General features: G+C 34.1%; 1 protein-coding gene across 1 annotated transcript in view; it reads left to right on the forward strand.

Annotated features, from left to right (window-relative positions):
* Positions 1 to 18322, forward strand: part of Syt10 (synaptotagmin 10) — a 52513-nt gene that overhangs the window by 12732 nt on the left and 21459 nt on the right. Inside the window, exons 2-3 of the mRNA XM_026393966.2 lie at positions 3594 to 3951; positions 17621 to 18188. Of these exons, the coding sequence (XP_026249751.2) occupies positions 3594 to 3951; positions 17621 to 18188 (926 nt within the window). The remainder of the gene's footprint in view (positions 1 to 3593; positions 3952 to 17620; positions 18189 to 18322) is intronic.

The following is an 18322-nucleotide window of genomic DNA, read 5'->3' on the forward strand; positions in this document are numbered from 1 at the left end:
AATTTTAGAAAAAAAAAAATCAGCAGTAGGGAAAATGGAAGTAGGTTCAGAAGATTTCCACAGAGCTCTCCTGAATGACAAAGTATGAGTACCAAATCCATCTCTTGGGAACAATGACATATAGGGATTTTATAAAACACTTGTGGGAAGAGTATATAAGTTTCTCTCAAGCCTGATCCCCTGAGGAAAAAAAAATGAGCCCATTTTTAGTTAGAGGCATGAAACTGCTCACACCCCCACCCCCATCCCATGCGGTCCTGGAATTTTCCTACATCTTGGTTTTGGCTCCAGCTGCACAGGAAAAAAACCTGTTCAAGAAGGTTTTCTTAAAGTAAAATATACAGAAAAGTATAAGTAAATAAAGCTGAAAATACATGAAGACTTATGAAGCTTAGACTCTTTAGTGTTGATATAACAGAAAACCACAGATCAAGAATTTATAAAGAAAATAAATCTATTTCCCTTAGTTCATAAGGCAGGGAAATCCAGTATCAGGTATGGCCTTTCATATTGTGGTAATCCCATAGCAGAAGGTGACAGGGCAAGAGGGCACAAGAGAACCAGAGACCAAGAAGGGGCTAAGCTCACTTGTGTAACAAGCCACTCTCTTGATAACTAACCCACTATTAGAATAACAACATAATCCACTCAGGAAGGCAGAGCTTTCAGTAAATGAATCACCCCTTTATTAGGTGCTGTTGCATTAGGGATGACAAATCTGACACATGAACATGAGGGGACACTTTTAAACCAGAGCAGAAGCCATAATTTCATTTTTTTTATCCATTTTTAAACCATAGGTACTAATCAGGAAGCACATTCATTTTATACTTTTTCTCTTTTCCTCAAATTATACTGATAAGTAATAAAAAAAACTATAAAATACGAAATGTGGTCCTATCCTTCTCATCAATGCAATATAAAGGAGAAATGCCAATAGTTACTTTAGTAAGTAACTAGAAAATGAAGAAAAATATTAATGTCTATGTATCACAGCATGTGAAAATTAATTCTTATTCATATAATTAAGTACCAATAAAAATTTGGAAATGTTTCGATTTCTGAATGGATTTCCATTAGCTACAAATTTTATTTTACCAATTAAGAAAATGGATATTAAAACAAGGTATCATCTCCTCATGAGGTTAGTGAACACTAACATACAACAATATTCCTGTTAAATTGTGGGAACTGGTAAACTTTTCTGTTGTTTTTGTGACAGCAACTGTTGTACTCGTTTTGAAAATAGATATACAAAAATTATATACTGCATAACAAATGACCCACCAATTCTGTTTCAAAATATTTACTTCAGAAGGACATTCACAAATATATGCACAAGAAGAAAGGGAGACACAAGGATGCTCACTGTAGCTGCATTGCACTATGAAACATTGGAACATAAATATCCATCATGACTAATTGTTACGGAATGTTATATATCAGATGAAGTTTGACCTCAAATATTGGTGAATAAAACGTAAAGCAAATTAAAGAATAAACACATAGTAAGCTATTTATGTTTTAAAAAAGAAGGATAACATTATATAATTGTATATACTTATTATTTTATAAGAGAGATTTTGTTTGTTATTATTGGGCCTGGACAGGCACACTTACTTGGTATCAGTACTTACCTCTAGGGAGGGATGGAATCTCTTAGACTTAGTCATGTTTAAAGGAAATTAGAAGCTATTCTGTATTTAGTTTACTAGCTGCCATACCAAAATACTCCAAACTGGAGATAATGAAAACTTACTCCCTCCTTGTACTTGAGGATAGAAGGGATGGTAAAGTTGAACTCCACTAAGGCCCTTCCTTGGCTTGTAGATGACCATCATTCTCCCTGTGTCTTCAGATGGTTTTCCCTCCATGTGTTATCCCTAACCTCCTCCTCTTATAGAACACAGCAGTTTCATTGAATTAGAGCCAACTCCTATGACCTCATTTTACCTTTATTACTAATCAAAGGGCCCTATCTCCAAATACAGTTGTATTCTGAGTTACCGAGGTTTAGGACTTCAAGATACAAATTTAGAGAGGAGTTATTCTCTATCTTGCTATAACTTCCTAAAGCCCTGGTATACTTCCTCTGGTTGTCATGTCACTAGCAGTTAATTTTATTGTCAAGAATGCATGCTTTACTCTCTAAGCTGAGTATGTCTGTATAATCTTTTAATGCTTGTACTCAGACCTCATTTTTCTACTCCCAATATTTATTTATATTTTTCCAGCCCTAGCTTTAACTTCAAGCTAAATATCATTAATTGCTGTGCCTTAAACCCTGAGGTTACTGGTCACCTTCAAGTTAAAACTTGTGCTCCTTCTATCTAGAATAAAGAATTTCTTGTGGTAAAAAAAAAAAAAAAGAGAGAGAGAGAGAGAGAGGAGACAGACACTATTCAGCCTATAATATATTCCTAACATTTTAATTTAAAATAAACAAAAGAGATTGGATTCATATTTGATGTTGAGTCCAAACAAAGTTGTGAAGAAAGGTTACTCAAATCTAACAACAACAACAAAAAATCCTTCATAGGAAATCTTTTTGATTTTCAAAGTTATAAGAATACTGTATAATCAGGTTGCTAACATTGGTTGCCAGGTTTCTGTTAGCGACTAAAAGGCTCAGGGGTCATTCCAGGTAAACTGAGCTGACTGGGCTGTACAAAATAACCACACAGAGACACAAATACCTTTTTCTTTGGGGTCACTGTGATGGCTCCTCCGACCTTAAGGGTCTACAGGAAGAGAGAGAGAGAGAGAGCACACGCTGACCCCTTTTATTGAAGAGAAGCTATTCAAATAAAGCAAGGGGTCAGGTTTCAGGGGGCTGAGTCTGTCTTCATGATGTCCACTGTCAGCAGGTTGACTGACACCTGGGTAGGCCACACCCAAGAGCATAGTGAGAGAAGGGGACATACAGAAGGCACTTCCATGGAAGATTCTATCCTAAACAGGCAAAGGGTTATACTACAAAGGAACAGGTGAGCATAGCTTCACCCATGGGCCTGTAGCAAGACACACCCATGCACAAGACACTGATCCTGGAACCCAAGAAGGATGGGGAAAGCTCTGCCACTTTTCTGCGACTGAGTGCCTCAGCACACAGCCAGGGAGTGTGACTCAGTCATGTGCAAGGTTGATCTCCCACAATTGGTTATCTTAGGAAAGTGAAAAATTTAGGAACAAAGTTATCATAAAGGATTTATGGAGTTGAAAATACAACTAATAATGTAACCCATTCATAATTAGTCATGTAAATGCTTACACTGATATTTAAGATTATTTTCTGCACAAAGAATGAGAGGGTTCATCTTGAAATCAAAGATGAAGCAAACAGAAGCATTTCCTGTTGTTGCACCTTTAGAGTTTAATGTTGCAGTTACATAGTTGGTTGCAAATTGTCAATCTTTTTTTTTTTTTTTGACAACTCCTGAATCCCTTGTATTTTTTTAAATGATATACATATGTTATGCTTTTCCTTATATAACTGGGATGAAACTTTTCAAATATCTATTATGATCTCACCATGTCTGCCTCTTTATGTACAAGATTCATTAGTATTTCTTTATGTTGTCATTTTTTTCCAGATATTTCAGTCAGCCTGTTAGCAGTTGTTGTCAGCTTCTGTGGCCTGGCCTTGCTAGTTGTCTCACTTTTTGTCTTCTGGAAGTTGTGCTGGCCATGCTGGAAAAGCAAACCTGTGACCCCCAATGTCAGTACCCTTCCACAGAGCATTTCAAATGCTCCTACTGAAGTTTTTGAGACAGAAGAGAAAAAAGAGGTTAAAGAAAATGGAAAGCCAGCACTAAAAGCTATTGAGCCTGCAATAAAAATCAGCCACACTTCCCCTGATATCCCAGCAGAAGTCCAAACTGCTTTAAAAGAACATTTAATTAAACATGCACGTGTGCAAAGACAAACTACTGAGCCTACGTCTTCATCCCGGTAAGGAAAGATTAAATGTGTAAAACTCTGTGTGTGTGTGAGAGAGAGAGAGATTTCCGAAGAGTAAAAAACTTAAGTGGGAAAGTAGAAGTAAAAAGAGGAACAGGAAGGATGGGAAAAGCATAGGAAACACATAATTCCATAAAGAAGGAAAGGTAGGACAGTGTTAAGTAGGAGCAGGTGAAAATGAAGGCAGAGAAGGAGAAAAGGAGCAGTCACATGAAAGAACTTGGTATAATTTGAGGTATTAGTAAAATCATGTCACACAGATTATTATTTGGCTCTTTCCTTTGAAATATCACTGGTTGATAGCTGCTACTGTAGTCTTTCAATTTATTTTATTAATACATATAAAAGTAACCATTGAAATATATATCATGTAAGCAAAACAAAAAAAAAGGTCAGGAAATATTTAACAGTTCTTGATCACAACTAAGAGACTAATGTTTAGGTTACAACTATCTAGCACCTACATCATGAACACAAATTTGTGGAAAGTGGCATTGTTTATTTGAGCTCAGGTAGACCAAACTTATGCTGGGCAGTTCCACAGGAGCCTAATATTGGAGCACACAGAGTGGAGGATTGCCCACCCAGGAGCCAGTTTGCCTTCACAAAATGCACTTTACCTCATCCTGGGAGGATCAGCCAGTTTGTTTGAATTTCTTTTAAAAACTGCCACAGCATATTCAAATTGTATTAACTGAAAAAAAGAGATTCTGGCAAAGAGGTGGGTTTTTGTTGTTGTTGTTTGTTTGTTTTTCCTGCTAAATATAGTCATCAATTCTTAAAACAAATGACATCATGATAGTAACATTTTCTCAGGTTCCTAGAAGTAGCAACTCGTTTTACCCAGGGGTAAATTCAATGGTACTGGGAGGTTACTAATGTTTTCTGCTAACCAAATTACTTCCTAATCTTACCTCCTACCCCTGTAAATGTAGGGTGCATGTGTGCTTTCTGACGTGACATGATTTCACAGGTTGAGAAATCTATCAAAGTGAAAACTGGGTAATGTTTGCTACTGGGATTGGTAGACTATTCAATACATCTCTTGTGTGCATAAAAGAGGATTGTATTTATAAATAAATACACTCCATTCTGAAATATTTTCTAGAGGAATCAGGATAATTGTTACCACTGAAGTGAGGATATTTGGGATAGGAAGTTGGATGGATGGAGGTGTCTTTTCCATATTATGCTTTTCTGTACTACTGAAATCTTATAATCAAGGCATGCTTCATATGAGTTGTTATTTTGACTTGTTTTCTGGACAGTGGCCTTTAGTTTGATTTTAATTTTTCTTTTTATGAGTTTTATATAATGTAATCCAGTAAATACTAACTTTAATAAATATTTACCTATAAAATAATTATCCAATATACTCTTTCCTACATATTTTATAAATGAAAATAAAATGCTTTGGAGTAAATCTCATTTTTCTAAAACATTGGAGATATATTTTATATATATGTGAAAATATTTTATATATGTATAAGAAAATATTATATATATATATATTTATAGAGAGAGATTTTAACTGATTTAAAATGACCTCATATGGCTCCTCATTATCATTACTACTATCCTTTTGAAAACTGTGACCAAATATGATATTTAATATCTAAAAAGCCTTAAGCTACAAAAAGTTTAGGATAAAAATGTTGAATTAAACAACAAAACATTTTTTAAATAATGTATTCCCACTTACTCACAGGGGAGGTGTTTCAGGGGATACCTGAAAGTATTAAGCTCTATAAAAACTATGTATTTTCCTATGTGTACATACCTATGATAAAGTTTAATTCATAAATGAGGTACAGTAAGAAATTAACGGTAACTGATAATAAAATAAGATAGTGATAGCATCATACTATAATTTAAACTATATGAATATGGTCTCTCTTAAAATATCTAATTGTACTGTATTCATACTTCTTATCACATCGCATAGGCATTGAAAAAACAATGCCTATGTGATGTGATAAATAAGGTGAAAAATGTAGGCATTGTGAGGTACTGTTAGGTAACTATAAGGGTTACTTGAGACTGTGGATTTAATAATCAAGATGACTACTAAGTGATTAAGAGGCAGGTAGTATATATAACATGGATACTCTGGACAAGGAAATATTTTACATCCTAATGGAAAAGAATAGTGCAAGGTTTTACCACACTACTCAGAATGATGCACAAATTAGAACTCATGGATAGTTTGTTTCTGAAATTTTCCTTTCAATATTTCCAGACCTCAGTTTATCACTATGTGAAACCAAGGATAAAGGTAGGAGATTATTCTATGAACAGCTGCTTTGAAATATGTATCAGTTTAGCTTTTAGAATTAGTCAATGCTTAGTTGGTAAGTACACTTCATATAAGAAAACTTAGTAAAGACAAATTGAAGTAATCGGTGGTTTTTAGAAGCTTTGGAAAAACAAAATTCTATCTCAAAAATATTATCTGTTGATTAAAAATAGACCATTTGCCTGATTACCCTTAGCTAGAGAAGAATGAAAACATATGTGTGAAGATTGGGGTTTGGATAAAGAAGTGGCTTCTGGAAATAATATGCACTAGCAACAAAGATACATCTGTTTAGTCCAGATTTCTTAGTAATTATGTGAAATTGAAAACATCAGAAAAAACCTTTTATCCCAATTAAAAAAGCAAAGTTATATTGCACATTTGGTATTCTTTAAGAGGAAAAACACAATACAAATTCATAGTTTTCTTAGAACTTTGATACTTCATCTGCTCTTTGAGTTCCCTTGTTTATTTGGGTGGCTAGGAAAGGAAGAAGAAAAACATTATTTTTGAGCACTTGCAACTTAGTCACTGTGCCAGTGTATCCTTCCTTCTAATCCTTCTGTATGATTTAAGGATTATTAATTATCCTCATTAGCTGTGAGTTAACTGGAGTCCAGAGAGATTTAAAAATTTGCCTGAAGACACGCAGCTGCAAGAGTAAGAATGCAATTTTAATCAGATTGACAGAATACAGTTTAAGTTTTAAAGTCCACGAGAGGTAGTTTTTCTGTAACTGAGGATGTTGGTTACAGAATTTGCTGAGGACAAGTAGTTAGTTCTCAAAGAAGAGAGCCTCTTCCTGCTCATTCCACTCAATTAGAAATTGGGGATTGTGTATGGTTATTGTGAATGACCACTGTCATGATTCTAAATCTGTTTGGCCTTGGAATGAATTCCTTGTAGAAAACTTGATTATTCTTACTTCTCAAAAAAAAAAAAAAACCTCATCTACACTAATTACTTCATCATCCTAGAAATTACCTTTATATAGAGAGGAAGAGGAAATTTCAGAGTTCATTATGCAGCCCACTTGGACACAGAGATGGACAGTATGTTATCACAAATCGGATTATTCAGTTCAAATGCCAACTTTTCCCTGAGATGTGACAAAATCAAACCTACTTGCAAAAACACATGCACACATGCAAACCAAATTTAACTTCAAGACTTGGTTTCCTTGCCTTGTTATCCCCAGTTCTGCTCAGCTGTTGGGACTCTATTTCATTTGGCTAAGACAGCAGATGACAACATCCCATTCTTCTGAATTTCATTTGTCTCTATACTGAAATAACACTCTGATAGTTTCCAGTGATGTCACTAAACTTAAACCTATCACAATTCCCAATTTTTCATCTCCTTTTCAAATGCCTGTAATCTAATGCACCTCCCATCAGGCAACCAAATGACCCAGTCAGTATGTGTGTATTTCTTTTTTACTCACATGCTTCTAATGTCCGTCTTGATTGATTGTTCATTCATCTAATAACTTCATTCAACGAATATGTTTACTAATGGATAGAGTCATTGTATTCTGAACTCTCTCTCCACTCTGAAAACTCTAAATGCCATAATTTTCTATACACTGTGGAGCTAAGACATGTGATACCAACTTCAGTTTAAGGAAGTATAAGTGTCAACTGTGTGATGGAGCATGTGTAATTCAGAGGCTAGATAAATTATTTCCAGCTGAGTCATGGAGAAACTCCATTACACTGAGGATAGAGAAACATAGGAATTCACATTCTGTACATGACAACAGAATGTGAGGGGCAAGAGGAGGGGCATCCCAGATTTTTTTTATATGAAAATTGATAGAACAGGTAGTCTTGTTAAGAAAACCAAGCTACCTGGATTAGAAAAGAGATAAGGAGAGAAATAATGAAAGATACAGTCAGCTGGAATTAAATTATAAGGAGTTCTTGAAACCATGGCTAAGATGTTCCAATGCTATCCTGTCAAAAATATTTGCACTACAAGAGTCTCTTGGGTATGAGATATATTTTACAATAATTATTTTGGCAACAGTTTATAGAACACACTATAAGGGAAGGTATTTATGTATTTTAAAATTAATATAGTGTGTAGTTCAGGCATAATTAAAATCAGGAAATATAAAACATCAACAAAAAGAAATCTAAGAAAATTTATAAAGGAAGAATCTAAGATCCCTTATTTTTTTTCAAAAATCTAGAAAATTTTATTTTAGCAGACAACACTGATACAAAAGGAAATGAAAGTAGAATTCTCTGCAGAATAAAAAAGACTTATTGATTATGTCTTCATTTCTTTTGATTCTTTTACCTGCTTTTTGTTTTATTTTCATACATGTACTTAGGGTAATGATGTCCTCATTCCACTGACTTTCCTATCTCCATACCCCTCAACCCTCCTTCCCCTTTGCCCCATTTAAAGTTAATCTATTCCTCGCAGGCTCCCCACTCCATCCCCATTATGAATCAGCATCCTTATATCAGAGAGGACATTTGGCATTTGTTTTTTGGGGGAATTGGCTTACTTCACTTAGCATTATATCCTCCAACTCCATCCATTTACCTACAAATGCCGTGATTTTATTCTCTTTTAATGCTCAGTAATATTCCATTGCGTATGTATACTGCATTCTCTTTATCCATTCATCTACTGAAGGGTATCTAGGTTGGATCCACAATTTAGCTATTGTGAATTGTGTTGCTATAAACATTGATGGGGCTGTGTCACTGTAGTATGCTGTTTTTAAGTCCTTTGGATATAGACCAAGGAGTGGGATAGTTGGGTCAAATATGATTCTACTCCAAGTTTTCCAAATTCTCCATACTGCTTTCCATATTGTCGGCACCAATTTATAGTCCCACCGACAATGTATGAGTATGCCTTTTTCCCCCCATCCTCACCAACACTTATTGTTGTTTGTATTCTTAATAGCTGCCATTCTGACTGGAGTGAGATGAAATCTTAAGTAGTTTTGATTTGCATTTTTCTAATTCCTAGCGATGATGAACATTTTTTTCATATATTTGTTGATTGATTGTAAATCATCTGCTGAGAAGTGTCTCTTCAGTTCCTTGGCCCATTTATTGATTGGGTTATTTGTTGTTTTGGTATTAAGATTTTTGAGTTCTTTACATATCTAGAGACTAGTGCTCTATCTGATGTGCATGTGGTTAAAAAAAATGTCACTTCAGTCATTCTATGTCCATTCCAAACCTTTTTAGAGCCTCATACAGAATGAAGGCTGTTGTAATCTGACAAAGGAGCCATTATACCATTTTGGTTCTATAAATACTCAGACATATGGCTGTATGATGCTTTCTTAGGCAGAGAATCTGCTTGTTTACTTTTATATTGCTTTCTGATGCCTAGACAAAGGACTCCAGAAACTCAGGGTATATTTTTTTTTAATTAAAAAAGTAGTATATAAATTCAATGACCTTATTTTGCTTACTCAAATAGACTTTCCACAGTTGCCCACTAGAAGGGTAGTTGGCCTTTACATCAGACTTTTGGAGATCTTAACTCTCTTTGCCTCCATTTTTGCTCATGCTGCTTTCTTTGTCTACTGTAAGATCTGCACAGAAAATGTACTGAGAGTCTAGTTTTTCTGCCTAATTATAAGCTTATTAGCCTTTATTGTTTAAAGCTGCAGTTACACCCTAGTCATTATTTAGTGTCTTACTATTGAGCTCCAAATGTTTAACAAACTAAATCCTAAATTCTCAGAGAACAAGGGTGTGTAACCTACTTTTATCCTTTCCTAATCCCAGCACTGTGTAGGTGCATAATAAGTACCAAGTGAATGCTTTTGATTGATCTATCATCACTGTGCTTCATTTTGCTCTTCACCAGGTGGTGAGATAACTGTGCTCATATTAAAAGGAGGTTAATGAGGGTATACTCACAGGGAAGTGTATGAGACCCAATGTTCTGTGCATTCATTATGGTATAAAGATGAAGTGAATCGTCAGTGGCAAAATAATTTGGTGAGAATGAGGAATTATAAAGGTTTGACACTGTTAGAGAGGATTCTAACTACCTGCTGCAAATAATTAGGTAATGTAATGGGAGACCCAATGGAACATGAACAAAAGCAGAAAAATATACATGGAAAATAAAATCACTGACTCATGTGTTCTGACAGATTTACAACATTTACAATTAGCTATGGTTAATTAGAAAAGTAGTTCTTAAAATGATCATACACAATGCCAGAAAGAATACTCAGTATACATCATTATAAGGAAAATGAAGAATTATGTATAAAGAAATCAATGGGATTCCATAGTTTTCTTTACTATAAAGGAGTTAAAAAAATTCTCTTGAAAGAAATAAAAACTTGAAATTGTTCATTCCAGGCCACTATGAGGAATGGAAAACAAGTTGCTTCATAAAGACAGAGTTTAAGAGGTTGGAATCTATTTAGGAAATCAAGAAAAGCAATGCTTGCCAAAGCAACCCGAGTTCTTTCTCCTTGAAACAGATAGTCACAAAGCATGCTTTCCAGTAACTTGACATGACCCGACAATCTCCTTTATGAAAGATGTGGATCTGATGTACACACTTGATTGTTCTCTGAAAAGGGTAGCCCTTAGAACCAAAGTCAGACATAGAACTTTACTAAATATATTCAAACTTGAAGAGTTTGTTTTCTGGCACTGATAAATATTATTTTTCTACAGAAGCACTAATTGCAAGTTGATTGGTGTTTCTTCTTTATAATGCAAATAATTTGGGGAAAGTTTGATGTTATTAGACACAAGTTTAGGGTAAACTGTTTTCATAAACATGCATTTCCTTAGTTCCAACACATGTTTATGATGAATGCATAAAAAATACTTAGTCTTAATAACACTTAATAATACTTAATCTCTGCCATTATAAAAGCCATACTCTAGAAAAAGATTTGAAGAATGGAAGACATATATGAAAATGCATAGGTTTAAATAGAAAGGGAAGAGTTAAATTGGACAGTGAATATACTGTCCTCAACTCTAACCAGGAGTTTTTCTGTGAATGTTAGAGAAACAGAAATACAGAGAGAGGAAGAAGCAGGGTGAATGGAGGATTTCTTTAAGACCCTCTTATACCTCAACTAGGATAACCTTTCCAATTTGCCAGAACCTCCAATCCACTGATTCTATCACCACACTGTACTCTCTAATTCCTTACTATTATTTTTTTCCTCTACTTGGTTTCAGTTCTGCAGTAAATCATTAGAGCCACTGTCTTGTATGCATCAACAATTCCCAGTTGCACCCTATTTCTTATTTGCACAGTAAAACCACAGCCCCGAGTGAATTCAACTCTGTCATCTCTACATGTTCAAGTGAATATGACTGGAAGAAAACAAAAAGCAACTCTCACTGATCCACTTTAAATCTGTGATCACATTCCTCACACAGGTACTCATGCTACACAGCAATCCATTTTTCCTCTCAATCTTACACGCTATTTCACAACTTCTCACCTTCTTCAAACTTCTGCCACATTCATCCTCATACTCCATTTCAATTAATGAGTGTATTTCCGATTTCAGTAAGAAAAATGGAGAAAGCATAAAACTTCCACAGATTCTTACCATCTTGTCAATTCTTTTACCAGCATCTATAAATATGTATTTGCTTGATTGATACTAATGACCAAGGCTTTGATCTAAAGCCAAAGCCACCACACTTGTGTGCCAGAGCTCATTTTTCCTCACATCACTTTTAGTTATTCTCGTCTCTGATTTCTGCATTATTAACTCTATTTGATCAGTACCATCAGAATAAGAACATCCTGTTATTTCTTCTATCTAAAAAGAACCTGGGAAGGTGGGAGGTGTTGATCAGAGAGAGGCAGAGGCATGCATAAAATTGGAGTTGTGGAGAGCTTGCAGTTAATGATAAGGATGAAACCTGGTAGTGAGTAAGGGAAGAGGAGAACATCAGTGGAGGAGAAGAATTCATAGAATTTAGAGGCCGAGCAGTTTAAAGAAACATACATTGCAAGGATTTAGAGCAGAAGCACCATCAAAAAGAGTGTTAGTGAGCCAGGAGACTAAAGTAGTGACTTTAAAATGATCGATATGGATATCAATGAATGACTAAAAGTAAGTGATAATAATGGGGAAGTGATTCATTGATGATGCTTCAGCTGAAAGTGGTGGTTGAAGGGAGAATGGTGTGAAAGTGATAATGGGGGACAGGAGACCAATGGTATAGGGCTGTGGAAAAAACAATAGCCACAACAAGATAGAGCTCTGGAGGATTGGTAATCACCATCTCCTTTTCTTGGGGAAAAGGCCAAGTTGCTTCTAAGCAATACATGGAAAAGAATAGTCAGGGAAGAGGTAAACTAATTTTTAAAAATTCATTGTGGCATTTTATATAACTTAGTCTGCCATGATATACACAGTTCCTTACATGATAAAAGCTCAGATATTTGTGTAATGAAGGAATTGCTCTTGTCCTTGTCTCAGATCAAATGGAAGGAAAAAAGAAACAAAAGATGAAAACTCTGTTTATCAGAAACTCGATTTAGTCTATTTGAACCTCCTTATCCATAAAATGGGGCTATAATTTTTAATATATTATAATTCCCAATGCTAATTCCGTTAATCAGAGACGAGAATCTCTTTTAAACATATTTAAGAACAAATAGAATGCTGCTAAAGAAATTTTTACTTTTCCTCTTTGATTTCTCAAAAAAAAAATCAGGTTAACTTACTAGATGATAAAGACATTGTAAATAAGAACAAGAGGATGTCAGTTCCCCACTTTAAGAAAAGAGACTTACTTTAAGAAACGAGTTGGGGAGTAATCTAGGGCATGCTCACACAGGAACAACTTTGTATGTGCCATCCTTGCATCCCCAAATAGGAAGATGAAATTTGAGCTTGTCATAACTAGAGAGTTCATTATGGCATTTGAATTTCAGTTCCTTGTGTCCTGAATTTTAATGATAATAATTAATATCAATACAAAGGATTACAGTTTTCAAAGTTCTCTATAACTTCATTTTACTTTCACAACAACTATGAAAGGACTGTTTTGCAGAAGAAGAAAATTAAGCTCAAGCCAAGTGAAATGACCCTCCCTGCACAGGGCAGCTGAAGCTACATTGCAGTCAGATTCCAATTCAGCACTTTCCCCAGTGTTTGGATGGTACTCTGCTAGATCTGAGGGATGAGAATGGGATTAGTAACAGTCAAATGGCTTGCACTTCCACCAGTTGGATATTTGTGTGAGCCACTAATCACTGTCATTCTAAAAAAGAAAAAGAAAAAAAAAAAAGAAGAAGAAAAAAGGATCTGTGTTGTCATGGCAATAGTTTAACATTGTAATAATTAAAGCTTTTCTTAACTGACTAGCTAAACTGTGACTTAGAATATACACTATTTACCCTGTAATTAGGACAATGGTTTACAAGAACAAAAATGTTACTATGTTTTTGACTCCTGTTAGAAGAGGCTTTGATTTCTTTTAGAAGAGGATTTACAGCCTGAAAAAATTATATTCAGGGCATAAAGAAGACATTTCTGATCTTTGAGGGAAGGATAGAAGATTTAAGTTTTATTACATTGAAGAGTATGAGTGTGAATTAAGGAATAAATCCACAAGAAATAAGAATCAGAATCTCATTTCATGGGTAAAAGTGATTTTAACAGAAATATTTCATTACTCAATAAAATATCTCAAATATTTTAGGAACATTGTACAAACCAGATTAGAATAGATCAGTTTAGTACCTCACAATATATTGTTATTATTATTTTCATGTATTCTCTTTGACCACTTTCCTAAGTCCAGTGTAGGCTACTGATCCTATATACCTGTGCAGATTTCAAGGTCAAATTACATTTCATGGCATGCCTAGTAAATGAAAATGGGATAGATCTAAGGAAACAACACTTCAAAATTTAAGTTGGTAAAAAAAACTTTGCTTATATACTTGGTTATAGAAACTAAAATATTGAATTTTAAGTTCAGTATGATCTTAATTAATAGAATTAGTAGCTAATTCTCTCATTTGAGGTAAAGTAGTCCTAGTGTATCTCTCTGTATACAAACAATTTTTTAGTTTAGTCAAATTTTAACTTGACCATTTTTAACATATAATACAGTATAAATTGTAAACACATTTTCCTTTGACCCTACTTCAAAATATGTCAATTTTTTATAGGATGTACCACAACAGTAAACGTTATAAGAATGTTTTACATAATGTCTAATTATAATTTAACTTACAAATTGAACATTTTTGTTCCCTTTCAATTCTTGGTAACTAGTCAAGGAAGTGAAAAACATCTCTAAAAATACATCTCAAGCTATTTCAACCAAATAAACTTTGGATCTGATTGGATTATATAAGTATGTTATAAATAATGTTTAAGTGAAAAAGTTATATAAAAGCATATGTAAATAATTTTTCAATATCTCATGTGATTACTTAGTAGAATGACTAATTTCTGAAATAATGTAATTAGGCAGCATAACTAGGAATATTATAGTAGAGCATGGTGGTCAGGTATGGCCACTAGGCCCAGGCTCCCTCAGTCAGATTTTAATTTGAGCACCAGCCTAGCTGTGCTACTTTGAATAAATTATGCCTCTGTGCCCTGGGTCCTCACATGTAAATTAGAGAACACTATAGTATGTACTTCATAGGGTTACAGGAGGATCAATTGAGTTGATAAGAATTTAAGCTTGTACCTGCCAAATCATAAGTACTCATTGTTAGTCTTTACTAGAAAAACCTAAAGAGCAAGGATGCATTTTAATTTTTAACTGCGAAAAATCTGATAGTTTACTTATTAATTTTTTCCTGTCTTTTATTATTCTCCTTTGATTTTATCCCTAATTATCACTGGATATTATTTTCTCTCATTCTGTTTCTTGTATTCTTCAGCACCTGATCTGATGCTGGATGTAATATCATTTTTTCTGTAAGTCTTTTCATCCTCATAATTGCAACAGCACTCTGCAAGTCCCTTATTCCAGGTAAAGCCAAGCAGGATGTTGGAGATCTTTTGAAAATGCTACAGTATATTTTCACGTTTGCCTCTGGCACTGTTCTGCCACTATACCAGTCTTAATATATAGCCCCATTTACAGTATATGTACTGAATTGTAATTCCTTTATTTTTTTGAGAAATCTGTGACTAATACAAATAACAGACAAAGAGTTGTTCATACTCTCACAACTCTTTTTGGTTTATCTTTATCTGTATAAGAGGAATTATAGAGAAAGGCTGAATAAGTTGAAGTACAGCTCTAAAATTTTTTTTATGGAGTTGTTTCAATAACTTCATCATTTCAGTTCAGTTACAGATAATAAGAAAATATAAGAGAATGAAATTGGCAACACCTCAGACTATAATTCTGATTTTAACAAATCCCATTTTGGTAATACCATGGATATTTAAACCTATAAAATTATCAAAGAACCAAAGAATGACAGAATCACACAACCATTCAGGGTTATACAACCTCTAACAGTTTAGCACCTCACTTGAGGCAAAAATCCTTTTCTTCATCATCTAATCTCCGTTTTAATTATTCCAGTGTGGAGAAGTTCATTACTTCATCATGTTGGATAGCTCTAGATATTTTAAAATGCTTCCTTTTATGAAGCTGAAGTTTGCCTATCTACAGCTTCCATAAATCCCTATTGTCATGAAAGTTCTTCAGGCATTAGCAGACAGTTAGCATTAATTCTATCTTTGCCCTTAGCCCTTGATTTTTTCCTCTCCTTTTTAGGTTCAACATCTTGTTTTTTGATGTTCACTAAGTTTTTAATTCCTATTTAGGAAATCCATGTGCATGTATGAATCAATGATTTAAATATTCATTAAGCAATGTCCTGAGTATCAGTGTTATAAAGGTGTGGAACTCGACTCAATAGACAACAGAAGTGAACAGAGGATTTTGAAGTGAGTTACCTGAGAGTATGCTGAAGACTACTGGAGAAAGCAAGGATATGGTGATGAGGATTTGGACTGAGCAGAAATGGAAAGGGAATGGGATGGATAAATATATGAGTTCAACAGATTTAGAAAACTGAATAAATCTCATGGATGAAAGGAAGGTGATTCAAAGCACATTGCATGTTTCCAAGTATGAGTGACTCATAAAAATGTTAGTGCTGTTAGTGATTTTAAAAGAGAAAACTGGTTTCAGAGCAAAAGGGAGAAATAGATGAGTTTTGCTTGAGATTAGGTAGAATTAATACATCTGTTTAGAAATATTCATTGGATTTCTAAACTGGAAGACTTAGAGATATAGGATTTAAAATTATTGTAGCTAGGAAATATCTGTGGAACTATCAGATTCAAGACAACAATTATAGTCTAAGAACACATGATTAGTCTGATGGACAGACCAAGGAGAGACAAGAAAAAAGACCTTGGACTAAGTCTGGAGGAGACAAATGGATTGGTATAGCTTATTCTGTAAGTTATGGTGTTAAGAGAAGCAGGTCTTAAGGCAGATCACATTTAGAAGACATTAGTAAGCTTACATATTAAATAGTCTGGAAATTTTGACAAGAAGAATAGTAATAGTGATTAAGGAAATTCAGTTAGAATTTTTAAAACTGTTATTTTGACCCCAAATTCTAGAGTTCTACTTTTATTGTTTCCTTAGATCTTCTAAAGCCAATCTGTGTTGAAAAAAGGAAAATGTAGTAATTTTGTCTGTCACAACATTATATTCTTTGTAAAAGTAAATATACAATTATTTATTTTATGTATTAGAAATAACATATGAGGACATGTGAATCTATATGTATTTAATACTGTAACAACTAAAACATGAAATTTATGAGACCCAAACATCCACATGGATATAAAACAGTCATATGAATACTTTATCTGTATGAAGTTTACACCTAGATACACCCAGGTGATTGACAGCATATTTTTGTGCAATATTGAATTTTGTTGGTAATCACATTTCTTTATGCGCTTATTATTATTCAAAGTACCAAATTCAAAGCCTCATAAAATGTATATCTGTTTCAGGTGTTTCTAGAACTTGAGGAGGCTTCTTCTTGAATATTGCATATATAACTTTTCAAAAGTATTTATGCATGTGTGTGTGTGTTGGTGTGTGTGTCTATTTACACATATTCATATACATACACATATTGTGTATATAATATATATATATATCATATGAATTTAATTAAATATATATATCATATGAATTTGATTCCTATTTAGGAAATCAATGTGCATGTATGAATCAATGATTTAAATATTCATTAATTAAATTCATTATATATATATATATATATAATATATCTTGGTGAGGAGAGTTTATGTACCTTTTTATAATATGGTCATTAATTTGATCTGCCTAAATGATATGTTTTGTGTGTGTACAGCCACAATTCCTTCAGGAGACACCTACCAAGGCAAATGCAAGTGTCCAGTGTTGATTACAGTATGGGCACTGAACCTGTTTTACAAAGAGGAGAAACCACCACCAGCATTGGGAGGATAAAACCAGAGCTGTACAAACAGAAGTCAGTTGACTCCGAGGGCAACAGAAAAGAAGATGTCAAAACCTGTGGGAAACTTAACTTTACCCTGCAGTATGATTATGAAAATGAACTTCTAGTTGTCAAAATTATCAAAGCCCTAGATCTTCCTGCTAAAGATTTCACAGGAACATCTGACCCTTATGTGAAGATGTATCTTCTTCCGGATAGGAAAAAGAAATTTCAGACCCGTGTACACAGAAAGACTTTAAATCCTCTGTTTGATGAAACTTTTCAATTTCCAGTAGCATATGATCAACTAAGCAACCGAAAACTCCATTTCAGTGTATATGATTTTGACAGATTTTCTAGACATGACATGATTGGCGAGGTGATTCTTGAAAACTTGTTTGAAGTCTCTGATCTCTCCAGGGAAACCACAGTCTGGAAAGATATTCATTGTGCTACCACAGTAAGTAATAATTTCACCATTATATTGTGTTGTTTTTTTTTTTACCTACAGGAGATGAATTATTACCTAGATTATTAGGATGAATTCTACAGAATTCTAGAATTTAGATCCTAAGAACCTGCAAAGGTAGGATT

Source organism: Urocitellus parryii, chromosome 5 (genome assembly GCF_045843805.1).
Source record: "Urocitellus parryii isolate mUroPar1 chromosome 5, mUroPar1.hap1, whole genome shotgun sequence".
In the NCBI taxonomy this organism is placed as follows: Eukaryota; Metazoa; Chordata; class Mammalia; order Rodentia; family Sciuridae; genus Urocitellus; species Urocitellus parryii.